At 25.0% G+C, this 26,214-nt stretch overlaps 5 protein-coding genes across 5 annotated transcripts in view; 1 reads left to right on the top strand and 4 right to left on the bottom strand.

The window, feature by feature from the left end:
- Positions 1 to 26,214, top strand: part of LOC122504010 (protein numb) — a 147,306-nt gene that overhangs the window by 27,509 nt on the left and 93,583 nt on the right. The window contains exons 2-3 of the mRNA XM_043614831.1: positions 6,677 to 6,745; positions 14,159 to 14,224. The gene's annotated coding sequence lies outside the window, so the exon portion shown is untranslated. The remainder of the gene's footprint in view (positions 1 to 6,676; positions 6,746 to 14,158; positions 14,225 to 26,214) is intronic.
- On the bottom strand, positions 2,495 to 5,214 carry LOC122504017. Its single transcript, XM_043614837.1, has 4 exons — positions 5,100 to 5,214; positions 4,222 to 4,461; positions 3,005 to 3,262; positions 2,495 to 2,830 (listed from the first exon to the last, which is right to left on the bottom strand). Exons 1-4 carry the CDS (start codon positions 5,142 to 5,144, stop codon positions 2,618 to 2,620), a joined length of 756 nt encoding a protein of 251 aa, XP_043470772.1. The 5' UTR covers positions 5,145 to 5,214; the 3' UTR covers positions 2,495 to 2,617.
- On the bottom strand, positions 6,831 to 9,707 carry LOC122504019. The gene is made up of 5 exons (XM_043614840.1): positions 9,604 to 9,707; positions 9,076 to 9,215; positions 8,740 to 8,836; positions 7,377 to 7,610; positions 6,831 to 7,091 (listed from the first exon to the last, which is right to left on the bottom strand). The coding sequence occupies exons 1-5, from the start codon at positions 9,646 to 9,648 to the stop codon at positions 6,888 to 6,890; spliced, it is 720 nt and encodes a 239-aa protein (XP_043470775.1). The 5' UTR covers positions 9,649 to 9,707; the 3' UTR covers positions 6,831 to 6,887.
- LOC122503927 lies at positions 14,578 to 20,877 on the bottom strand. The gene is made up of 4 exons (XM_043614699.1): positions 20,833 to 20,877; positions 19,975 to 20,181; positions 19,419 to 19,706; positions 14,578 to 14,832 (listed from the first exon to the last, which is right to left on the bottom strand). The coding sequence occupies exons 1-4, from the start codon at positions 20,875 to 20,877 to the stop codon at positions 14,578 to 14,580; spliced, it is 795 nt and encodes a 264-aa protein (XP_043470634.1).
- Positions 21,443 to 24,961, bottom strand: LOC122504015. The gene is made up of 4 exons (XM_043614835.1): positions 24,685 to 24,961; positions 24,274 to 24,504; positions 22,585 to 22,872; positions 21,443 to 21,741 (listed from the first exon to the last, which is right to left on the bottom strand). Exons 1-4 carry the CDS (start codon positions 24,727 to 24,729, stop codon positions 21,544 to 21,546), a joined length of 762 nt encoding a protein of 253 aa, XP_043470770.1. The 5' UTR covers positions 24,730 to 24,961; the 3' UTR covers positions 21,443 to 21,543.

Raw genomic sequence — 26,214 nt, forward strand, 5'->3', positions numbered from 1 at the left:
AAATTAATTACATATAATTAAGTTAATTAAATATAATTAAATTAATTAAATTAAATTTTAAAATTAGAATTTGAATTTGATTAATTATGGAGGGAAAAATTAATTTTGTTGATATACTGATGCAGGAGGGTAACTACTATTCTCATAATATTTCCACTGAATCCACAGTGGATGATGAGGACAGTAATTGGAAATTTTTATCTGCAGAGTAGAAATTGAAGAAAGTTTTCTGAATTTTAGAGAATATTGGTTTGCAGTTGTTGTGCATTTTCTATTTCTGAATAAAAGAATAAAAGTTGAGAAAATTGTCGGTTATATTTTGAACCAACGATTTTAGTTAGACTAAGCTTCTTAGGTTTTTGAAGACTTCTGCGATAAGAATAATTTTGTTCAAGTTGCTTTTTAATTTAATTTAGAAGTGATACCATCAAAGTTATCAGCGATTTATGTTAGGAGCAATACCATGAATCATCTACGATTTTGGTTAGAAGAATTAACGTTACTATAGATGACTTTCCTTAGGAGCAGCGTCCTTAAAGTCATACACGATTCTGGTTAGGAGCAGTAGCGAAAGTTTTTTTTTATTTCGAGTAGAATCCCACAATTATATAGTTAGCCAAAGCTTCTTGCCGTTTTGATGACCTGTTGTCAACAAAAACAATCGAAGTCGCAAGATTTAGGTCTTAGATTTTGATCCCATAAATAATTATGGGAATAATTAATTATAGAATTAATTATAGAATTAATTATAGAAGCTTAGGCTAACTATAAAGTTAGCCTAAGCTTCTTGACTTTTTGATGACCTGCTTCATCAAAAACAATCTAAGTCGCAAGATTTAAGTGTTAGATTTAGATCCCAGAATTATAGTTAGCCTAAACTTCTTGCTGTTTTGATGTCTTCAAATAATTATTTAAATGTCTTAAAAACATGCCATGTCACTAATTTTAAGAGTTAGTGTTTGATCCCACGATAGTTAGCCTAAGCTTTTTGCCTTTTTGATGATTTCTAATAATTGTTTTGATGTCTTCAGAAAATCCAAATAGCCAAATTAAATTGTTAGATATCGAACCCATGATTATAGTTAGCCTAAGCTTTTTGCCGTTTTGATGACCTGTGTCATAAAACTATTCCAAATCGAAAAATTAAATCGTTAGATTTTGATCCCATGATTATAGTTACCCTAAGCTTTTTGCATTTCTGATGACCTGTTGTCATAAAAAACAATCTAAGGCGCAAGATTTAGGTGTTAGGTGTTGTTCCCACGATTAAAGTTAGCCTAAGCTTCTTGTAGTTTTGATGTTTTCAAATGATTGTTTTTATGTCTTCAAAACAATCCAAGTCACGAAATTTAAGTGTTAGATTTTGATCCCACGATTATAGTTAGCCAAAGCTTCTTGCCATTTTAATGTATTTAAATGATTGTCTTGATGTCTTCAAAACAATCCAAGTAGTAAAATGAAAGCGTTAGATTTTTATCCCACGATTATAGTTAGCCTAAGCCTTTTGTTGTTTTAATGACCTGTTTCATAAAAAAAAAATCTAAGTCGCAAGATTTAAGTGTTAGATGTTGATCCGTCGATTATAGTTAGCCTAAGCTTCTTGGAGTTTTAATGTCTTACAATAATTGTTTTAATATCTTCAAAAAATCCAAACAGCAAATTAAAGTGTTAGATTTCGAACCTTCGATTATAGTTAGCCTAAGCTTCTTGTTGTTTTGATGTCTTCAAAACAATTCAAGTAGCAAAATCAACGTCTTAGATTTTGATGCCACAATTATGGTTTTGCCGTTTTGATGACCTGTGCCATTAAAACAATCCAAGTCGCAAAATTTAAGTGTTAGTGTTTGATCCCAAAATAGTTAGCCTAAGCTTCTTGCCGTTTCGGTGTCTTCAAAACAATCCAAATCGCAAAATTAAAGTGATAGATTTTAGTCCTACGATATTGTGGTCAGCCTAAGCTTTTTACCGTTTTGATGACCTGTGAGTTAAAATTCTTTTTGTTGAATCCCTCTTCGATTTTAGTTACGAGCAACACCATCAAAGTCATCTATAACTTTAGGAGTAATAGTTCTAATCTAATCAAAAACGAGCATGACAACATTTAGTAAAAATATATTTCTCTCTTCCTCTTTCGAAAATAAATAACATCAGAATGTCTTCCTCTACCTTATTTGCATATCTACTCTTTTCATATAAAGACGAGTTGAAACTAAAGAAAAATTCTAAAAGAAAAATGCCAAATCAGTTCAATAAAAAAATGCCATCTCTACGCTTCGAAACAAATAATGATAATGACTAATTTCGTGCTGCGCGCTCGTTTATATACTCGTCTAGATCCGGGTGGGGATAACGTCCGGTGGTGGGGAGCGCTCGGGCGCTGATTGGCTACTTCGAAACTCAGGAGCGGCACACGCTTCTATTGCGCCCCAAACGTAACAACTGAATTTTTATCCACTAGAAAGGTGACAAAAATGAAATGTAACAAAATTTTCAATTAATTTTTCAATAAAAGCGACTTTATTTACTAACAATACAATTTGTCTAAGCAGAACTATTTTTATTTTTTTTTCTCATATGACACCAAGTATGGCGTTATGAATTTTTTTTCCACAATTCCTTACAGTTTGGCTTCTCGCTTCTTTGCGCGAACACATAATTTAAATTTATGAACACAATAACCTGGCGTTTGTAGCCACAATTTGAAATCATCAATTGCTGGACAGAATGATAATTTTGCTCGATAATATAGTGAAGTGATTTTGAATTTGAAAATTTTTGATTTCATCTCACTGACTGTATCGGCAAGAACTGTGGACGCTTGCTTTTGAATCTAGAAGAGAAAAATTTTTATCTTCATTAATTTTTTGAAAATTTGATAACAAAATTTTTTTTTAATTAGAATAAAAAAAAAATTTTTTAATTCGAAAAAATTATACTTAGAAAAGAATTTTTTTTTAATTAAAATAAAGAAATTTTTTTAATTAAAAAAAAAAATATTACTGACCTTTGCCTCGCATTCTTTATTTTGAGCACATGATTTTGTACTTTGAAGAGCCAATTCTAAATTGTCGTTTATAAAATTAACATTTTTATTAATACTTTCAATAAAATTATTAACAGAATTTTGAGTCGAATCGACGCAGTCGTAAACTTTTTGAATTGCCACCGCAACTTCAGATTCATAATTTCTTATGTATTTATCACATTCTCGAAGATCGACTCCTGGTGCAATGGTCTTCCAGGCATTTGTTTGCTGGATCACCTAAAAAAATTTAATTTCAAGAAGAATTTTTTTTTATTAATTTCAAATTTTTTTTTTAGTTTTTCGAAGTTGTACTTAATTTTCCAAATCCACAACATTTTAAAATAATTAAAAATTGTTTTTTAAAGTAAATAAAGAGACCTTAAAATTAAAAAATTTTAAATTGGTTTCAGTTAACAATTTTTTTATATTTTTAGTTTTTTATTTATTTTATTTATTTTTTCTTTTTGTTGTAAAATAAAACATTTTTTTTATTATTTTAGGAATTTTTGCAAATATTTTTACATTTGTTTTCGGTAAAAAAGGATTCAAATTTAATGTTAATTTTTTATTTAGTTCACTTTTTTTATTTTTCATTTGTTTAAATTTACCATTTTGTATAATTTTTAATTTTTCTTACTTTTATTTTTCTTTTAATTTTTTGATTTTGGAGTAAAAAGTATTAATTAAAAAAGTATTAATATGATTTTTTAAATAAAAAAAATATTTTTATTCTCAGTTTTCAATTTTAATTACTTTTATTTTCTATTGTAAAGTATAAAAATATTTTTATTTTCTTTGCAAAAAAGTAAATTTTTTTTTGAAGTGAGGTTTTGAATTTTTTTTTTTACAGTAAAATTAAATTTTAATTTAATTTATTTTTTTTTGCTTTTATTGTGACTTTAATTCTTTTTTAATTAAAGCTTTACAGTCAAAACTATTTTTATTTTAGTTCAGTTTTTTTTCTATTTGTTTTTCTTTTGCATTTTGCAAAATATTTTTTGAATATTTTTCTAAAGTGAAAAAATAATACTAAAATCTATTTTGCAGTTGAGAAAAAAATTAAACAGTTTAAAAAAACAATTTTTTTTTGAATTTTTAAAATAAAATTTCTTTCTTTGTTTTAATTTAATTTAAATTTTGTGTAAAATTTTGCTTATAAAAATATTGTTTTCAGTGATGTAAAGAAAAATACTCACAAATTTCATATCGTCATCGTGATACTTTCTAGTGGAATTTTTTACTTTAATTCCAGTTTCTTTGTAATTTTTTGTCAATGACAAAACTTCGTCTCTTGCTTTTGTTATCGATTCATTAGCTTTTTTGAAAAGTTGAGCAATTTCGATATTTTCGAATTCTTCAATTAAATTTTCATTCTCTTCATAAGGTTCATCATTTTGGAATATATCCACATCGTCAGTGAATGAAGCACTGACCGTCTGTGAAAAAAAAAATTTTTAATCTAAATGATATTAAAAGAAATTTTTTTTATATTATACTTAAAAAAAAACGAGAAACATATTTTTAAAAAATATTTTTAATTTACTGAATTTTTTTATTTTTTTTTTTTTATATATTTAACAATTTATACAGGCTTACAAAAAGAAAAATTATTAATTTTGCATGCATATAATAAACATTTTTTAATCTATTAAAATAATTTATATTTACATATTTTTTTATATATTTAAATATTTATATACTTTTTATTTCATTTAAATATTTATTTACATATGTTTAATAATAAATAATAATTATAATTGAAATAATTAAAAAAAAAAATAAAAAAAAATAATAATAATAATTAAAAAAATAAAAAAAAATAATAATAATAATTAAAAAAAATAATAATTAAAAATATATTTGTAAATTTTATAATTACAGTTATTTTTATACTTTTATAATTTTTATAATTATTTTAAGCAATAATAATTATAATTTTATATTTATAAAGTTTTTAAAGTTTTTTTTTTTTTTTTTTTTTTTATTTTTATTATAAAAATTTAATATTTCTTTTTATTTAATATTTTAATGTACTTTTTTTTATAAAAAATTCATTTTTTAAAATTATACTTACGCTGTATAAGGCGAGAGCAGAAAGTAAAAATACAAATTTCCTCATGATTGATTGTTAATGAAAAATATAAGAGTGATTTTTATTTTATATACTAAGCGTTTTTTTATCATGCAAATAATAGTTTTTTTTTTAAAAAAGACCCACTTAATTAGTAGATTTATAAAAAGGTGAAAATAAATTATCATTGTAATGAGCAAGCAAAGTGGAAGGAATCTCTAAAAATTACTTCCCTCTCTTAACATTGAGGAATATTTTTTTCTTCGCCTAATTTTATTTATTGATATTCAAAAAAAACATCTGCACTTTGAGAATATTTGAATAGAATTGAATTTACGATTGTCGCAATTTTTTCCTTCTCCTATTTACTTTTATATTAAAAAAGAAATTTTAGAGCCGAAAATACAAATCTACTTCTTTGTTTTTTTGAATTAATTAAATTTTTTTTGTAAATTAAAAATTTTTTTTTAAATTTTCAAAAAGTAAATTTAAATATTCTAAATTCGAGGGGAATTACAGTTTAAAAATAGGAAGAATAAAATAAAAATAATAAAATTTAAAATAATAATATATTTTGTTGATTGATAGAAAAACAATTTTAGTCTTTGAATAAAATAATAATAATAAAAATAATATCTAGATATAAAATAAAATATAAATAAATATATATAAAACAATAATTTATAGAATGTATAAATAATAAAAATATCTTGATAAAAAAATAAAAAAAATTCCAAACTGAAAAACTTAAAATTACGTAAAGATTTATAAAAGTAAATAAAAAAATATTCTTTCTAATATTTATATTTCTTAAAAAACTATTTTTTTACTAAAAAATATAAAAATAAATAGACGTATCGAATTGGTTACAAAAAAAATATTTATAAATAGAAAAAAATATATATAAAAAAAATAATTTAATAATATTTAATTAATAATAAAAAAATAAATAAGGAAATAGAAAAGAACTAAAAAAATTACCTTAATTTATAAAGCATCTCGGACGTTAAATATTATTTAACTTAAGAACAAATTAAATAATTAAATAAATGTATATTAAAAATTAGGTTTTTAATAAAATACAAAAAAAAATTAATTCTTTATTTATTTACTTTCATTTTATTCTAAAGTATTCGAAAAGTAAATTTTATTACGATTTATCTTTATTTAATACCCTTTTCTTTTTCGAAAGACACGAAGAATTATTACTGTTTTTCCATTTTCTGCAAATAAAATTTTTAGATGCATTTTCCCAGAGGACAATCGTGCAGCGCCAGTGCAGCGCTGACTGCTCCCGACTGAATGACTCGCACGCCGTTATCGCTTCGTATTTATACCCCTGTCCGCGCGTCAAGGTCGCCACTCGCTATTGGTCCCCCTCTCTCTCCCCCAATGCGAGTAGGCGGAGTCGAGTCTGCGCCTAGTATCTATAAAGCGCGCGTTATTTTAAAACCACATAATTTCACTTTCTCTTTTTCCCTCTCATATGAGTTACAAAAAAAAAAATTGTTTACCCAATTTTTAATTATTTTCAAATTCAATCAAATTTTGCAAATAAAATTTTTTTTTTTCTGTTACAGAATTGGAATAACAGGCGAAAAAAGGGACTTTTCAATTTTGGTGTTTGCCTCGTCAAATGGAATATAAAGGTGAGAGTGATGGATAAATGAATATTCGTTATTTTTATTTAATTTTTTATTATATTTATATGAATAATTGGTAAAATATTTTTTTTTTTTATTTTCTATTATGATTTTTTAATTTAATATTATTTACTAATATTTATTTACTTTAAACTAAATGTGTTTGTAATTTAAAAGTAAGATACATTTGACATTCTCGTTCCACACGTTGTTTAAATTCGTAAGTATCAGGCATCAAGAAAAGCTGATAATATCTTCGAAGGCACATTGGATTAACACAATTTGAATTACAACTTCGAAAGCCGCTTGTTACACTTAAGCAAGTTAAATATTTTAAGACAATTTGGTTTACCTGAAATAATAAAATATTAATAATAATAATTTTAATAATAATAATAATAACATTAAAAATAATATTATTAATAATTGTTAATTAATAATTTTATTTTAGTACTAATTTTTATTTTATTTATTCTTATTATTTTATTATATTATGTATACGTTATTATTACTATTAATATTTATTAATTTTTAAATAAATAAATAAATATTAATATTTATTTATTACTAATAGAACACATGATTTTTTTTACAAATAAATAATAAAATAAAATTATAAATAATAAAAAATACTAACCTTAAGAATGCATGCGCGATTTTCGTTTTCGCGACATTTTTTCGCTGTTTTTATATTTTCCTCGATGAAATTAATATTTGTTTTGTGGAGTAGATCAAATTTCACATCTAATGTTTTTATGTCATCATTTTTTTTATTTAAACAAATTGTGTAATTATTCAATGCTTCTGCTCTGCTATTTCTTAAAACCTCAATACATTCTCCTTCGCATTTTCTATCGCTGCTTCTTAATAACTGTACGTAAAGAAAAGTACAAATATAATTTTATAAATTTTTTAATTTTGACATAAATTAATAATTTATTACCTACTGACCTATTATTTTTTTTCAACACAGATTTAAAATATCTCTTCGTTTCGAACTAAATTAAACATTTATCACTAATTAAAAAAAAAAAAAAAAAAAAAAAAAATTGACCTATTTTTAATACTGATATTTGACCTACAATAAAAGTTTTTAACCTATTGACGACCTAATTTTTTATGAACTTTGAATTCAATTTTTTACCGCGTATTTTGAAGGGTTTATTGGCTATTGGCTTAAATTAAAATTTTTTGACCTAATTTTAATGTATTTTTTTGACCTAAATATGGACCTAAATTAAATCTTCGAATTATACTTTAGAACTAATTTTTAAGCCATGTTTAACGTTTTCTAATTTAAAAATTAAATTAAATTTAATTTAATTTAAAAATTCAAAAAATTTTGACCTAATTATGATTTTAACCTAATTTAAAAAACTTCTGTTTCACTGTTGACCTAAATTAGAAAATTTTTAATCTAATCAATTTTGACATATCAATTTTGACCTCATTTCATTACTATAACATTTTATTTAACACTTGACCTAAATTTGACCTAAAATTAAAATTCTTTAATGTATTGACTCAAATTCAAAATCAACACAATTTTTCCTGTTTTAACAAAAATGTAGAATTCCTGACTGCTTGTTTTTATTATTATTTTGACCTAATTTTCATAGCATATTTTTTGACCCAAATTAAAAGTTTATGATTAATAATTGACTTTTAATTCAAAAATCAAATTTTTGACTTGATTTTGAGAAAGAAAAATTTGTTCATTTGACCTAAATTTTGATTAAATTTTATGTACAAGAAGCAAAATTTTATTTTCTTAATCTTGTGATTATTGACCTAAATTCTGAGTTCACAGTCTTTTGACTTATGATTAAAAATACGTTTTTCAGTTTAAACATTTTAATTGATTAATTAAAAATTAAATTTAACTACAGTTAAAAATTAAAAAAAAAAATTTTTTTTAATGACTTTTCTTAGAATGATTTAAAAAAAATTGTAATTGAAAAAATTACTATTTTATTTATTGTAAATTAGTAAAAACTCACTTGCTCCGCATAATCTTGAATATATACTGCTTCTATTGAAATCAACTCACTCAGTCTGCTATTAATTTCTTCTAAATATGAATTACCATTAACATGGCTATAATTAAAACAAATTAAAAGTTATTAAAAATTTAATAAAAATCATTAAGATAATTTAAATGAAAATAAGTAACAATTATTATTTATTTTAATTAATAAATTAATAAATTAATTAATAAATTAATTAATAAATTAATTAATAAATAAATTAATAAATTAATATATTAACAAATTAATAAATAATTGTTAAAAAATTAATAAACTGATTATTCATTAAAGTGTTTAGAGGAAACTTACAAAGCTCGTTTAATAAAAATTTCAGATGCATTTCGAGAATCTTTTTCAATATTTTCTAATTTAGTAATCGAGGTTTCCAAAAGATCATGCAAGTCATCATCATTTAAATGACTATAATCAATTTCTGTAGCATAATTAAGCTAAACAAAAATTATTATTATTATTATTATTATTATTATTGATAATAAAAAAAGTAAATTTGAAACTAAAAAAATCCAAGAAAAAATTTTAAAATACAATTCTTTCTCTATGAGGATGCAAAAGTAATAAATAAATAATAATTATTATTATAAAAAAAACAACAAATGAAAAAAAAAATTTAAAGAAAATACAAAAGAATATTTTTAATCATATAAAAAATTACATTATTTTCAACAAGATAAATAAATTAATAATAGAAATAGAATAAAAATAGAATTTACAATAGAAAAAAAATTAAATTTTTATAAAATTAATATTGTTTTGGAAAAAACATTTTAAATTTAATTAATTTATTTATAAGTAATTAATTTTTCTTTTTATACTTACACTAATTAATTGGACAAAGCACAAAAATAATATTAATTTCATCATACTTCTTTATTATATTTGCGTTTTCTTTCGTTAATATAACTGTAATGGATTAATGTTAGGTAAGAAAATTTATACTAAACTTTTATTTATACAAGTTAAGAAAGAATATTTTAATATTTATTAAAAAAAAAATTACACAATAATTTGTACATAAGTCTGTGGATATAAATTGTTGAATAAATATTAAAATTAAATAAATTGAATAAAATAGAAGAAAATTTTGTAACATAATTCAATGATTATTAAATGATTCAATAATTATTTACATTAGATAATTTTTTTTTCTATAAATAATAAAATATATGTATTATCAAAATTTGTTACATTATTTTTTTTAATATTGTATTTATTAACCTTGACATGTGTATTTTGTCAATTTTAGATTGAAATTGAGAATATTAAATATTTAATAAATATTCATTAAAATTCATTGGAAGAAAAAATTTGATAGAACACGTGTAGATTGTATTATTTATAAAAACAATTAAACTTCTTTTTTTAAAAAGAACAGAGTTGTTCTAGTATTTTCAATATTCGACAAATTATTTAAATATAAAATTATAAAATTTATTATTAAAATATAAAATTATTAAATTTATTATTAAAATATAAAATTATCAAATTTATTATTAAAATATAAAATTTAGATAAGTAAGAATTATTTTGCAAAAGAATTTCGCTATTATTGATATAAGATTTTGGATTTTTGAAAATCTAATATCAAATTCGTGATCAGCGACATCGGAAACCCCCCGAGTGATAAGTTTCAAGCGAATACGGTGAATTTTTCAAAAAGTCCTCCGCCATATTGGATCCGCCATTTTGAATTCATTAGATTCGTAATCAGCGACCTTAAATATAAATAAATAGGTGATATTCGCCTGAAATTTGTTACTCGGGGGTTTTTTGGGTCGCTGATTACGAATTTTACAACAGGACTGCAAAATTCAAAATGGCGGATCCAATATGGCGGACGACTTTTTCAAAAACTCAATGGATTAGCTTGAAACTTGTCACACGGGAGTTTTTTGGGTCGCTGATTACGAATTTTACAACAGATTTGCAAAATTCAAAATGGCGGATCCAATATGGCGGACGACTTTTTCAAAAACTCAATGGATTAGCTTGAAACTTGTCACACGGGGGTTTTTTGGGTCGCTGATTACGAATTTTACAACAGATTTGCAAAATTCAAAATGGCGGATCCAATATAGCGGACGACTTTTTTGAAAAACTCATGATATTCACTTGAAACTTGTCACTCGGGGGTTTTTGGGGTCGCTGACCACGAATTTAATCATAGATTTGCAAAATTCAAAATGGCGGATCCAAAATGGAGGGAAATATTTTTAAAATGAACCCAATTCACATGAAATTTATAATTTGAGAATTTTTTGTCACTGACTGTGAATTCGATGTTAGTTTTTTTTAATAAAATTCAAAATGACAAAAAGCTTTTTAAAATAAGGGTTAATATTGTTTTTTGTAATAAAAGGTGAATTAATGTAAATGTTTTAGTTTGTGAAAATTTTTATTTATTATATTTATGCATAAGACCGTCTATAACCATAACGCATGGCCTTATTTTCCATTATTTTAAATTCTTTAATGATAAAATTTTTAATTTCTTTCACTTTCTCAGATAAATTATTATAAGCTTGTTTTAACGTTAAAGTTAAGTCTGAAACAAGAGTGCTCGATTTTGCTTCATCTTCCGTTTGTGTTCCAACATCTTGAGCAAGTATTACCTTATTAATGAATAAATATAAAAATTAATTTTTATTTTCAGTAAATGAAAAAAATATTTTTAATTTAATTAAAAAAATTTTTTTTTTTAATTTTTAATTTAGTAGAAAAAATATAAATAAAAATGAATAAAAAACTTAGATAATAAATAAGAAAATTAATAATTAATAAATCAGGAGTAAATAAATAATAAAATTATAATTTTTTTTATTTTAATAATAATCACAATATTAATAGTTAACAATTAAAATATGAATAAAAAGTATTATTTTAATTCAAGTCTTTTATTTCGTTATTTTATTATTTATATAACTTTTTGCGTTAGGATAGGAATAAAATTTTTTGCTGAAATAAATTTTACTCACCACTGCAAAAATTAATGTACAAAAAAGTATTAGATATTTCGCCATAATTTTCGTAAATTATAAAACGTTTAATAGCAAGTATAGAATAATTTTTGTTTTTATAAAACAAGTCTATTTGTTAGGTTCCACTAGTCAAATAATTATTTTTTACTACATAAAACACTTGTGTTAATTGAAATTAGAATATTGTTTTTCGTATAATATTAGAGAATTTGTTTCTTCGCAAATTATTCTCATAAATTTGTTTTATAATTATTATTGAAATTATTATTATAAAAAACTTTCCGTTTCATTTAAAAACTTTGATTAATTCAAATATTTTTGTAAGGATATTAAAAAAAATATTTAAATATCTTATTCAGTGAAAATATATTTGTTTATAATACATACTTTTTTATTTCTTTTTTTTACAAAATAATGACAAAAATTAATAAATCTTTTATACAAATAAATACTTAATTTTGATACACAAAATATCACATTTTGACATTTTATTTAAAATACAAAATAAAGAATAAAAAATACAAAAATATATAAGAATAAAAAAAATATGTAAATTTCACTGAATTTAATTTAAGTACAAAATAAAAAATTTAAAATATAAAATAAAAATTGAAAATTGAAAAAGTATAAAAATTGAAATTGTCAACTTTTTTAAATTTTATTCACTAAATAAAAAATATACTTTCGTTTTAAGAATATTAAAAATCGAAAATATAATAAATTTTTTGAAAATGGAAAAAATATTAAAAGCTCTTATTTTTATCTAAATTTAAAAATTGTCTAAAGTTAAAATTTTTTTTTTAATAATTTTTTCTCCTTTTTTTCCTTACCCCGACAAAGAGGATAGCGCAAAAAGTGAACGAAAATTTCGACATGATTTCATACAATTTTCTCTTCAATTTGGAATGTTATAAAGTTTCAGATCATTGCTCTTATTTATATCGAAATTTTTATTATTACTATACATTTCATAATATAATGAAAATGAGAAAAATTTAATCAAATCATTTTTTTTTAAATATTATTAGTCATTCATATTAATTTTTTTTTTATTTACCTTTAATTATTTAATTTTAAAAAAATTTTTAATTAATATTTAATTATTTCTTTTTATTTTTTTATCTTTGAAATAATTTTCGAATAATTTTTAATGTTTTGTGAAAGACCGCTGGGTAGAAAATTTAATTGTATTGTATAACAATATTGTAACTGTAATTTCTTCAAAATTATTTTCATTTCAATTCAATTCTTCATTTTTAGAATTTTTAACTAAAATTATTCTGACATTCTTCAATTAAATATAAATAAGAAAATAAAAATTTGAAAAATTAAAGAAAAATTCAATAAAACTTTAAAAAAAAAATTAATTCTACAGAATTGTTAATCAAAGTTAAAGTTTTCAAAGATTTTAATTAATCTTTTCAAAATTCAATTATTTCTAAAAATTTACGCTATTAACTTTCAATATTCAATGATAAATGTAAAATTTTAACTTAAATTAATTTTTAAATCAATATTTACTGAAAAAAAATCAACGAGGAATTCAATTATTTAAATACAAAAATGAATAATTTATTGTGTAATTGAATATTTCGTAAAATTAAACTCTCAGAAGGAATTTTCTCAAAAAAATTTTAAATATTTGATTTCTCTTGATGAATGTTAATAAAAGTTTTTAAAAATAAGTTCATTTTTCGGAAATTTGATTAAAATTCTAATTAAAAATAATTGAATTTCTCCAAACGAATTTTTTTTTAAGAGTTTTTGAAAATAATTGAAATTTTGCCAAGAATTTTAATAAAATTTTTGAAAATAATATTGAAATTCCGGAGAAAAATTTATCACTAGATTATTGAAATTTTGACGAGAATTTTTGTAAATTATTGAACACAATAATTAAATTTCTGCGAAGAATTATATTTCATTTTTGAAAATAATTAAATTCTTGAGACGAATTTTATTAAAAAAATGTCTTTTTAATTAATTGAATTTTTTTATGAAATTTTATTGAAATAGTAGACATTGAAAATAATTGAATTTTGAAAAATTTTTGAAATTAATTTAAATTTCTACAAAGAATTTTATTAAAATTATTTTGAAAAGAACATTGAATTGTTATAAAAATTTTATTAACATTTTTTGAAAATAATTTAATTTTTTCAGAGAAATTTAATTAAAACTTTATAGAAAATAATATACTTAAATTCTAATAAATTTTATTAACAATTTTTTTTAAATAATTGAATTCTTTTGGAAAATTTTATTAAAGTAGTAGATTTATTAAAAAATCATTGAATTGAGAATAAATAAATAATAATAAATAAGAAAATTAATAATTCAGGAAAATTTTATTTGTTTATAATACATAATTTTTTATTTGTTTTTTTTTCTTACAGAATTTGGATCAGAAAGTCCAAAGAGGATTCTAAATCGCAATTTGTAACAATCAATGGAATTCTCAGGTGAGTTTTCTTTATTTTAAATTTTAACATTTTATTTATTGTTTTTTATAATTATTTCCAATTTATTGAACACAATTTTTTTTTAATTGAAGAATAAATTATTGATTACAAAAATTTTCCCTTTGAAGCGAATATAAAAAAGGAAACAATTTTTCCAAAATGAGAAAAAGAAAAAATAACAAAAAGAATATTAAATAAGAACTAATTAACGATTAATGAACTAATAATTGATAATCAATGATAACCGTTAGTTATTAATTAAGAATAGCAATAATACTAAGAAAAATAATTTCCTAATTGAATTGAGAATTTATTAAATTGAAGTAGGAAAGTAATTTTTTTTTAACAGTCTTTTACCATGGAATGAATTTTTTCATCCAGGATTTTTGAGGTGCTTTTGAATGTTGACTTTTAACTTCGGCTTTAACGCAACTGATAACATTTGTTACAACTTGTTCACTGGTTCCTTTCATATTCTCGATAGTTTTCGATGAGACGCATGCTTGAAGTTCTGGCAAAAATGATTGAACTTGAAAATATAAATCGGTGATATTTAAAACAATACCTGGAACGTTTGTCGCTGTTTCGAAAGTTCCAACTGCAGCCACCTGAAGAAAATGAAACAAAAAAAAATCAGTAAATTATATTAATTTGTTTTTTGAGGCTTTCATCATTCTTTCATTTTTAGTTTTATTCACGATTCTTTCTAAAGTAAATTAGAAAAAAAATTTTCTCTCGGACTTTTGCCTTCCCTTAACGCTATTCTTTACCTCCACTACTAGAATATTTAGAATATTTAGAGTTTTTTCTTTTTTCCCTTTTCTTAATTTTTCCCATTCCTTATCTTTTAAACTCCTTCATTTATTTACATTCTATTTTCTTTAATTAATTTTTTTTTTGCTTTTCTTTTTTTGTTTATACTTTCTTTAACACTCTTTTTACCTCCATTAAAAATCTCACTATTTAAAAATTTTTTTTGGTGTGAATATTTTTTTATTTCCTTCTTCTTTTATTTTTTATACTTCCCTTGACACTCTTTTTACCACCATGATTATTTTTTATGTTTTATCATTTCCTCGTCGTTTAAAATCTATTTTTGTTTCTCTTACTTTACACTCGTTAATATTTCCTTAATATTTTCTTTGCCTCGGTTATAGAACATTTGATTAACTCCCTTAAATTTACATTTTACTCCCTTGTTTGATTTTAATATTTTTGGCTCTTTTATTATTTTTGTCCCATAACACTCTTTTTAGCTCCTTCATTAAACTTTAAATACTATTTTTTCGTTTTTAAATAAATTTTGTATATATTTTTTTAATTTAATTTTTAGTCTTCTCTTAACACTCTAGTTGCCTCCATTAAAAATTCAGATACTTCATTATTCCTCTTCCCTTTAAAATTTTTTCCCTCTCTTTTTCCTAATTTTTATCTTCCCTTAACACACTTTCTACCTCTACTTTCCTTTCACTCCACTTATTTATTTTTATCCCCTCTTCTAGCTTCCATCTTTCCCCCTCCATCTTTTTATTTTTCTCCTCTACTCCTCCACTACGTCTCTTTTAATTTTACTTAAGGGTAGGAAAAAGAAGAAAAAGAAGAAAAAGAAGAAGAAGAAGAAGAAGAAGAGGGAAATTTTTTTCCACTGCTTTCTTTCCTACCCTTTTACCTAAAAGGTGGAGGAGGAAAAAAAGGGGACTTTATTTCTCCACCACCTATTCCTTTGCCTTGTCCCCTTTTGACTCTTTTTTACCCCTTAATATAGGGGACGAAAGAAGTAGGAGAAGAACCTTGTCCCCTTTCTTTTTTTACTTCTTAATGTAGGGGATGAAAGGAGTAGGAGAAGAAGGTCTAATAGAGAACAAAAGAGAAAGTAAAAAGAGACAATATAGAAAAAAGTACTTGGGTTAGAAAAGAGGTGGAAGAGTAAAGAAAGGAGAAAGGAGGAAGAATTCAATAAAAGAGAAGGGAACTTAGTGGCGTGAGACGGGAAATAGTGGAGAAAAAGGATAGAGAAGGAAGGGAGAAAGGATAAAGTGAAGTATTGGTGTAAGAAAAAGGGAATGGAGTAGAAGAACTTTTTCTTTCCTTCCTTCTTTTCACTTAAATGAAATTAGAAGTGACGTAGTAGAGAAGTGGAGGAAATAGAAGTAAGGAAAAGGAGGGGGAAAGGAAGAGAAGGAGGGGGGTAATGAATTGTATAGAAGAAGAGAGAAAATAGAGAAGTGAGGGAGAGAAATAAAATAGTGGCAGTGTTAAATAGCAGTGGTTAAAAGGGAAGAAACACATAAGAGAAAAGGAAGAGAGTAGTAAAGAAGTTTTTCCTTTCCCCTCCCTATCTTTTCTTTTCCTCCACTAAATTTCATCTTAGCTTCTCCTATTCCTCTACCTTTTCATCCTTTTCCCTTTTTTATTTTTATTCCCCCTCCTTCTCTTCTTTTTTTTCTATTCTTCTCCTGCCATTTCCTCCACTTCTCCACTACATACCTTCTAATTTCACTTAAGTGGAGGAAAAGGAAGAAGAGGACAAGGAAGGAATCTACTTCGTCCCTCTTCCTCTCCTTTCTTTTTCTCCACTTGAGTCAAATTAGAAAGAACGTAGTAGAGAAGTGGAGGAAATGGAAAGAGTAGAAGAAGGGGAAAAGGAAGAGAGGAAGGGGTAATGAATTGTATAAAAGGAGAGAGGAAAAAGAGAAGTGGGGGGAGAAAGGAGAAGGGAGGGAGAAAGGATAAAGTGAAGTATTGGAGTAAGAAAAAGGGAATGATGTAAAATAATTATTTCTCTCCTTCCTTCTTTTTACTTAAATGAAATTACAAGTGACGTACTAAAGAAGTGGAGGAAATAGAAGAAAGAAAAAGGAGGGGAAAAGGAAGAGAAGGAGTAGTAATGGATTGTTTAAAAGAAGAGAGGAAAAAAAGAAGTGAGGGAGAGAAATAAAATAGTGGAGTAGTTGTTAAAAGGGAAGAAACTCATAAGAGAAGGAGGAATAGAGTAGTAAAGAAATTTTTCCTTTCCCTTCCCTATCTTTTCTTTTCCTCCACTAAATTTTATCCTAGCTTCTCCTTTTCCTCTCCATCCCTTTCCCTTTATTTATTTTTCTTCCCCATCCTTCTCTTCCTTTTTTTTCTTTTTCTCCTCTCACTTCCTCCACTTCTCCACTACATACCTTCTAATTTCACTTAAGTGGAGGAAAAGGAAGGAGAGGACAAGAAAAATATCTTCGTCCCTCTTCCTCTCCATTCTTTTTCTCCACATGAGTAAAATTAGAAAGGACATAGTGGGTAAGTGGAGGAAATGAAAAGAGAAGAAGAGGGAGCAAAAGCAGGCAGAGGAAAAAGGGAATTAATGGAGAAAAAAAAAGGGAAGGAGGAGGAAGAAATCAAATGGAAGTGAGGGAAAGAGGGAAGTACGTAATGTGGGAAGAAAGGTAGTGGAGTAGTGAAGAAAATGGAAGAGTTCAGAAAAGGAAGGGAGAAAGCAGACAGAAGAGAGAGAGGAAAAGAGGGAATTAGTGGAGAAAAAGGAATGGGAAGGAGAGGGACGAAATTAAATAGAAGAGTAAGTGGAGTGTGAAATAAAATACTGGAGTAATGGAAAGAAGGTAATTTGAGGGGTAGAGAAAGAAAGGTTGTAGTGGATAGCTAGGAAAATAAGAGGTGGGAGTAGGGTGGAGGAGTATGAGGAGTAAGAAGAGAGGTAATGTAAATTTAATAGAAGAAGGGGAAAAAGAAGGAGATTATGTTATGTGAAAAGGAAAGAGGTAGAAGTAGGGAAGGAAACGGAAAGAGAAAGTGGGGGCGAAGGGAATCATATGTAGCAAGAAGAGGGGATAAAGTGGAATTTAGGGGTGGAGTAAGAACGGATGTACTGGATATAAAGGGAAAAGAGAGTAGGAATGGACGGGAGTAAAATCTGTGAGAGAGGAAATAATAGGGTAGTGGGGAAAAAAGAGATGGAGGAGGAAGTAATTGAGAAGTGGGGAAAAGAAAAAATATGGAGAGGGAAGTAATTAAGTAGCAGGGAAAAGAAAAGAGATGGAGGAGGAAGTAATTGAGTAGTGGGGAAAAGAAAAGAGATGGAGGAGAAAGTAATTAAGTAGTTGGGAAAAAAAGAGATGGAGGAGGAAGTAATTAAGTAAAGGGGAAAGGAAAAGAGATGGAGGGAAAGTAATTGAATAGTGGGGAAAAGAAAAGAGATGGAGGAGGAAGTAATTAAGTAGTTGGGAAAAAAAGAGATGGAGGAGGAAGTAATTAAGTAAAGGGGAAAGGAAAAGAGATGGAGGAGGAAGTAATTAAGTAATGGGGAAAGGAAATGAGATGGAGGGAAAGTAATTGAGTAGTGGGTAAAGAAAAGACATGGAGAAGGAAGTAATTAAGTAGTTGGGAAAAAAAGAGATGGAGAAGGAAGTAATTAAGTAAAGGGGAAAGGAAAAGAGATGGAGGGAAAGTAATTGAGTAGTGGGTAAAGAAAAGACATGGAGAAGGAAGTAATTAAGTAGTTGGGAAAAAAAGAGATGGAGAAGGAAGTAATTAAGTAATGGGGAAAGGAAAAGAGATGGAGGGAAAGTAATTGAATAGTGGGGAAAAGAAAAGAGATGGAGGAGGAAGTAATTAAGTAGTTGGGAAAAAAAGAGATGGAGGAGGAAGTAATTAAGTAAAGGGGAAAGGAAAAGAGATGGAGGAGGAAGTAATTAAGTAATGGGGAAAGGAAAAGAGATGGAGGGAAAGTAATTGAGATATGGGAAAGAAAAGAGATGGAGGAGGAAGTAATTAAGTAGTTGGGAAAAAAAGAGATGGAGAAGGAAGTAATTAAGTAAAGGGGAAAGGAAAAGAGATGGAGGAGGAAGTAATTAAGTAATGGGGAAAGGAAAAGAGATGGAGGGGAAGTAATTGAGATATCGGGAAAAGAAAAGAGATGGAGGAGGAAGTAATTAAGTAGTTGGGGAATGGAAAAGAGATGGAGGGGAAGTAATTGAGTAGTAGGGAAAAGAAAAGAGATGGAGGGGATGTATTTGAGTAGTGGGAAAAAGAAAAGAGATGGAATAGAGATGGAGGAGAAGTAAGTAGTGGGAAAAAGAAAATAGATGGAGGCGTGAGTAGTGAGAGAAAAGAAAATAAATGGAGGGGGAAGTAAAACGAAAAAAAAACGAAAATGGTTGTAGACTAAAGAAATTTTCACAATTGAAAAACTAACCTTAGTGACGCAATATGATGCGTATGGGATTGATCGCCAGTTATTTATATCTTTCACACATACTTCAACATCACTTTTGACATCAATCAAAGTTTTCAAGGACTTTTCTGCCTGGTGATATAAATCCTTCCAAGTATCAATTGCCTTCTTAATTCTACTTTCAACACAATTATTCGCATCAACGAGAGTTTCGCTCACAATTGGTTTTAAAGATTTTGCCATATTCCGGCATTCCTCTACATCTGTACCCGTTGCATCCTGTATTGCCTTATCAATTCTCGCCATTACCTAAATTAAAATTAGAAGAAAAATTTAATTAATAAAATTTTTTTGTTCAACAGAGTATAAAGAAGAAAATAATTGTTTCAGATAAATAAATAAATAAAAGTATTTTTAAATAAATTAAGAAATAAAAAATTTATAAGTTATAAAAAATATAGACAAACAAATAAAAATAATAGGTAATAATAAATTATTTGTTTAAATAGAAAGAAAATACTTTGTAAAACGCAAAAAAAAGTTTAATTTGAAAATAATTATTAAAAATATCACTAACTTGATTTTCGGTAGAGGCAACATTCTTGTAAGCAACAGAACGTAAATCAATTGCTTCTTCTTGTAATTTGGAAATTAATTTCTTAATTTTTCCTGAATATTCATTTAAATTTTGTTTAAGAATAGAATGTGCTTTTTCTGCTGCCTCTACAACCTCATTTTTCATTTTCATTATTGTACCAGCATCTTCGGCGCCGTAAACACTTGTCTAAATTAAACAAAATAAAATTATTTCACACATTTTTTATGTAAATAACGATAAAAATTATATTCATGATTTTTCAATAATAAATATCTATCCTTTTTTTCAAATAAATTTATAGAATTACAATTTACTTAAAAATTACTAAACAAAAAAATTTAAACTTTTAAATTTGTATTTGAAGAAAAAAATAAATTAGAAAAGTAATGACAATAAGAAATTAAATAATTAAAATTTATTTAAAATAATTAAAATTTATTTAAAATAAAAATAAATTTAATTTAATTTTAATTTAATTTATTATTAAAAATAAATAAATAATGAAATATAAATAAAATATGAAGAAAATTATTAATAATGAAAAGAATTAATAAATATTTTAAACAAATAAATACATAATTTTGATACAGAAAAAGTATAAAATAAAAAATGTAAAATTAAAGAAGTATAAGAAATCGAAAATGTGAACTTTATTAAAGTTTATGTACAAAATAAAAAAAAAACTTTTGTTTTAAAAATTTTAAAAATCCAAAATATAATAATAAATTATTTTGAAAATTGAAAAAATATTGAAAACTTTATTCTTATCTAAATTCAATATTCGTCTAATGTTAAAAATTTTTATTTTAAAATAAATTTTTCTTTTTTTTTACTTACCCCGACGAAGAGGATAGCGCAAAAAACGAACAAAAATTTCGACATGATTTCATACAATTCTCTCTTCAATTTGAAATGTTATGAAGTTTCAGATCATTGCTCTCTTTTATATCGAAATTTTCATTATTTCAAAATATATTAAAAAATTAGAAAAATATTTGTCAACTATATACGGTAGTTTTCATTGTTATCATTTTTTTTCGAATTCATAAGGAAATATAAACAATACGTTTGACGTCTATTATAATAATATATTCATTTCACTATTTGATTATATTAATGAAAATTTTTTTAGACTCGCCCAATACTTCCTCTATTTAATCAAATTATCTTTTTCGACAATATTTATTAGTCTTTCAATTTAATTTTTTTTTTTATTTATTTCCTTTTAATTGTTTAATTTTTAAAAAAATTTTCAATTAATATTTAATTATTTCCTCTCATTTTGTTTTTGAAATGCTTTTCGAATAATTTATAATAATTTTAAAATTCTTAATAACAATAATAATATTAATAATGATATCGTCTCTACTGTCTTTGTTGAAAAAAAATTAAACTATTTTATTCTCCTGATTTTTGTTTCATCATTTTTCAATAAAAGAATTAATTATATATTTAATAAAATTTTATTCAAACTTTTTTAGTTTTCATCAACTACAGATTATATATTGATTAGCTTACTTTTATAAAAAATAAGTATTATAATTTAATTTAAAAATTTTTCTTAATGCACTCGCGAACTTGTTGAACGACAGTTTTCGATGCGGCGTTGAATGTTTTCATCTCACTGACTGCTGAGCATAATGACATTTCTGCTACTAGTGTTGACACTCTAAAGGAGAGTTTTCCCAAATTTATCCAAAAGGCAGGAACATTTTTAGTAGTTGTCAATGTTCCCTTGAAAGCAGCCTGATAAAAAATTTTCGAAAAGCATTAATAATTAATAATTTATTTATCAATAAATAATTAATGAACTAATTGTTTTAAAGTAATTTAAGAAATAATTCCTTAGAAACTATTTTTGTTTATAAGAAAATCATAAATTAAATATTTTTTTATAAGGAAACAATTAATTAACTATTTGTTTATAAAGAAACAATTAATTAACTATTTGTTTACAAGCAAACAATTAATTAACTATTTATTTATAGGGAAAAAATTAATTAACCTCTTTGCTTATAAAAAAACAATTAATTAACTATTTGTTTATAAAAAAATGATTAACTATTTGTTTATAAGGAAACAATTAATTAACTATTTGTTTACAAGCAAACAATTAATTAACTATTTATTTATAGGGAAACAATTAAATAACCTATTTGTTTATAAGGAAACAATTAATTAACTATTTGTTTATAATGAAACAATTAATTAACTATTTGTTTATAAGGAAACAATTAATTAACTATTTATTTATAGGGAAACAATTAATTAACTATTTGTTTATAAGGAAACAACTAATTAACTATTTGTTTATAAAAAAAATGATCAACTATTTGTTTATAAGGAAACAACTAATTAACTATTTGTTTATACGGAAACAATTAATTAACTATTTGTTGGTAAGGAAACAATTAATTAATTATTATTTGTTTATAAATTAATATGTTGACTAAATTATAAATGTTTTGTTATAAGTAAATAATTAATAAACTGTTAGTTTATGGAGAATAAACAAATTTACAGTAATTGAAGACAATAGAATGATAAAGTTTTCAAATAATTTAAGAGATGGGGGAGATTTCTACTTACTTTATTTACACAATATAATGCACTGACACTTGATCGCACGTCATTGATATTTTGAACGCATTCTACGGCCTCATCTTTAACGTCCGTCAAATTTTTAACAATAACCTCAATGCTCTGTCTCATTTTTTGCCTGTAGCTATTTGCACTCGCTACTACATTGTCGATACATTGTTTTACCTCCTCCCGTGCATTGGTGGCAGTCTGGTCAAAAGAATCGACTATTTGCTCGCATTCGGTCACATTTCCTCCGATTACCCCCTTTAATGCCTCAATAACTTCGGTTCTTACCTTTAAGAAAATTGAGGAAAAAATATCAGAGGAGATAAATTAGAAAAATATTTTATGCACACTACACTGAAATAATTGTTTTCAATTATTGAAAATTGAGGAGTGAAGAAGTGTCTTAAGAGAGGCAAATAGAGAGAGGATCAAAGGAAGAGAAAATAGAAAAACAAATTTACGAAGAAGTAAGAAAAAAAGAATTGAAAATTGAGGAAGGGAAGAAAAAATTAATGGAGTTATAGAAATGGGTCAGGAGAGAGATGAGAGACTATGATAATAAGAGAAAAGACAAAAAAATTATCAGAGATAGAAAATGGATAAATTTGGCTGCAGAATTTTAGGAATGAAGAAAGGAAGTTTGTTAATTGGGTTGAAAGGGAAGACAGAAAAGTAAAGAAATGGATAATAACAAGGAAGAAATTGAGGAAGAAGAGTGTTTATTAATGGAGGTTAAAAAGAAGATGAGAAGGAAAGAAATAGATCAACAAAAATAGACTAAATTGGTATAGAGGTAAATGGAGTATAGAATAAAGCTGATGGAGTAAAGAAGAAGGTTAACGGACTGATAAAAAGGATACAAATGGAGTAAAGAAGAAGAGCAATGTCGTAAAGATAAAAAATATAAATCTACTAAGGAAGAAGGTTAGTGGAGAACACAAGAAAGTTAATGGAGTAAAGGAGAAGGTTAATGGCGTAAAAGAGAAAAATGCAAGTGGACTAAATAAAAAGGTCAATAGAGTACAGAAAAAGGTTGATGGAGTGAAGAAAAAGATTCAGGAAATAAAGAAATTTTATAGTCTACAGAAAAAAGGTTAAAGGAATAAAGAAGATTAATAAAATGAGAAAGAAGATATGCTTAAAGAAACAGGGAATAATAATAAATTCAGATGGAGTAAAGAAGAAAGTTAATGGAGTAAAGAAATAAAACATACAAAGGGACAAAAGAAGAAGGTTAATGGAGTAAAAGGAAGGTTGAAAGAATAAAGGAAAAGTTTTGGAGGAGTAAAGAAAAATATTAATGGAGTAAAGAAGAAGATTGAGAGATACAGGTAGGAAGGTAAATTTGGACAAATTTTTGTGGACTAAAGAAGTAATAAATAGAGTGAAGAAGAAGGTTGAGAGAACAAAGCGAAAATTTTTGAGGGTTAAAGGAAAAAGGTAATGGAGAAGAGAAGAAGGTTAATGAAGTAGAGAAGATTGTTAAGGTTAATGGAGTAGAGAAGATTGTTGATGGAGTAAAGAAGTAGGTTCGTGGAGCAAAGAAGAAAGTTTATAGAGTAAAAAAAGTTATTAAAGTAATAAAAAAAGGTAGTGGAAGTTAGTGGAAAAGTTAGTAAAAATACAAATAAACTAAAAAGATGGTTAATGGAGTAAAGAAGAAGGTAGAGGAAAGGAAGATTTACTCACATTTTGTTGTGCATCAGTAATTCTATAAAAAACAGATTGGGTCATACTCAATGCCTGATCATTGAGTTTTATAATTGCATTTGCCGTTGTGTCCAGAACGTCATAAGCATAAGTCGTCACCTGGTTAATTGATAATTCAACAATTGCCACTACTTCATTCCTCACTGTACCGACAATACCTAGTTTGACATTTTCCTCCTCATGATTTTCTTTCTGTTCAGCGTACACTGCCTAAAATTAAAAATAATAAACAATTTAATAATTATAATAATAAGTAGATTAATTAATAACTAAAAGCGTAAATAAATGAGTAAAAAATGCGTCAATAACTAGATTTAACTGAATGATTAATTATTAATTAATTTTTAGTTAATTTTTAGTTAATTTTTAATTAAACTTTTTTATTCTTACCCCAGTCAAAAGGAAGGCACAAAGAAGAAGTACAATTTTCGACATTTTTCAAAAATTATTTCGGAGAAATACTATTATTGTACTCCTATTGCAGTTATATTTACAGTATTATTGAAGTTATGATAAAAAATCAAAATTTGCTCTGGCTTTTATAGCGAAAAATCAATTTCACCATAGAATACGTAAAAATTGTCAACATACAAGATTTAATTATATTCCATTGATTACGTTATACAAGAAACACTTGTGTCAATTTTAATCGTCACGTTTCTCTTCATTTCATTATAGACGCATGAAGGGTCAATTATTACGTTTTCATAGTGATCACAAATTATTCACGATCACATTAATTATTCATGATACAGTGTAATGAGAAGAAAAGGAAGTGAATCTGTATCTTTAAGAAATGTTTGCTCTGGCTTTTAATTTATAGTGAATATTTAATTAAGAAACAAATCACGTCACAATAGATGAGAAAAAAGTCTGGTATTTCTTCGGAGAGGAAAAATTCCACTCTCATCTTATCAACTAATTTCTAGAATTAAGTTTCAAAATTATTTATTTTTGTTTACACGGTTAATTATTACTAATAAAATTCATTATCGATTAGTTAATGACCATTGGACCATTTTCTCGTCCTGAGTAATTAAATTTCTTCACTAAAATATTATTTAAAATAATTAAAAATTTTAAGAAGTGAATTTATCAATCCAGCCCAAGGAAGTTGGCTGTATTTCTATTAGGAACTAAGGATTTTGAAGGAGCATAAAAATGCAATTAACTCTTAATTGAAATTCGAAAGGTGAATAATTTTTGAGTTTTTAATACTCGGACAAAATTGCATTTGAAATTTGTCTATTATCACAAATCTCTGTACATAGCATTCTAGCATCCCTACATTCATTATCATAAAGTGGATGACAGTAAACTAAAATACGTGTAAATAAATGTCATAATTGTTGTGTCATCATCTATACTGTTCCTTCTGCCAATGCACGATATCATTCTCCATCGTCTTGAATATGATCTAATGCAAAACATGTGCTATGAAATGTTTCATGTTCAACCACATCTGTGATTGGAAGATGGTAAAAGATTGTAGCATCCTCTACTGCCATTATCATCAATAAAAGATGACAGTTCTATTTCTGTTGAGTTGACAGAAACGGCGATATGTTGCTTTACCATTTTCATCAATTGTAGTTTCTGAAAAACATTGTCTTGGATTTTTCCAATACCTATCTTTTTCGTTCCACATGGAACGTGAATCATTTTTTTTCTTAACAATATCATGAAGTTTGGGATTAGTTGTTGGATTTAAAATTTTGTTTAGAAACAAGTAGATATGCAAATTAGGTAAAGTAATTTTGTTTTGGAAAGAGAAAGAAAAATTAATGGTTAAAATTGAAGAGAGATAGTTTTATGTCAGTTTTATTGGAAGACGAAGTAAAGAACAGTAAGATTTTCAGATGAAGATATTCTTATGGCAGTTGTAATTGTGTAGAAAAAGATAAACAATGTTAAACGAAG

This window comes from Leptopilina heterotoma, unplaced genomic scaffold, assembly GCF_015476425.1.
Source record: "Leptopilina heterotoma isolate Lh14 unplaced genomic scaffold, ASM1547642v1 Lhet_275, whole genome shotgun sequence".
In the NCBI taxonomy this organism is placed as follows: domain Eukaryota; kingdom Metazoa; phylum Arthropoda; class Insecta; order Hymenoptera; family Figitidae; genus Leptopilina; species Leptopilina heterotoma.

Excerpts from the sequence above, each read along its gene's own strand:
- LOC122504017 (XM_043614837.1), bottom strand. The coding sequence starts at position 5,144 with ATGAGGAAATTTGTATTTTTACTTTCTGCTCTCGCCTTATACAGC. Across the intron at positions 3,263-4,221 it reads ACGATGACGATATGAAATTT|GTGATCCAGCAAACAAATGC; the intron begins GTGAGTATTTTT and ends AAATTTTTTTAG. Across the intron at positions 2,831-3,004 it reads ATAAAGAATGCGAGGCAAAG|ATTCAAAAGCAAGCGTCCAC; the intron begins GTCAGTAATATT and ends TTTCTCTTCTAG.
- LOC122504019 (XM_043614840.1), bottom strand. The coding sequence starts at position 9,648 with ATGATGAAATTAATATTATTTTTGTGCTTTGTCCAATTAATTAGT. Across the intron at positions 8,837-9,075 it reads ATTTTTATTAAACGAGCTTT|CCATGTTAATGGTAATTCAT; the intron begins GTAAGTTTCCTC and ends TTTTAATTATAG. Across the intron at positions 7,092-7,376 it reads ATCGCGCATGCATTCTTAAG|GTAAACCAAATTGTCTTAAA; the intron begins GTTAGTATTTTT and ends TTATTATTTCAG.
- LOC122504015 (XM_043614835.1), bottom strand. The coding sequence starts at position 24,729 with ATGTCGAAAATTGTACTTCTTCTTTGTGCCTTCCTTTTGACTGGG. Across the intron at positions 24,505-24,684 it reads GTGCCTTCCTTTTGACTGGG|GCAGTGTACGCTGAACAGAA; the intron begins GTAAGAATAAAA and ends TTTTAATTTTAG. Across the intron at positions 21,742-22,584 it reads CATTATATTGTGTAAATAAA|GCTGCTTTCAAGGGAACATT; the intron begins GTAAGTAGAAAT and ends ATTTTTTATCAG.
- LOC122503927 (XM_043614699.1), bottom strand. The coding sequence starts at position 20,877 with ATGTCGAAATTTTTGTTCGTTTTTTGCGCTATCCTCTTCGTCGGG. Across the intron at positions 20,182-20,832 it reads GCGCTATCCTCTTCGTCGGG|ACAAGTGTTTACGGCGCCGA; the intron begins GTAAGTAAAAAA and ends TGTTTAATTTAG. Across the intron at positions 14,833-19,418 it reads CATCATATTGCGTCACTAAG|GTGGCTGCAGTTGGAACTTT; the intron begins GTTAGTTTTTCA and ends CATTTTCTTCAG.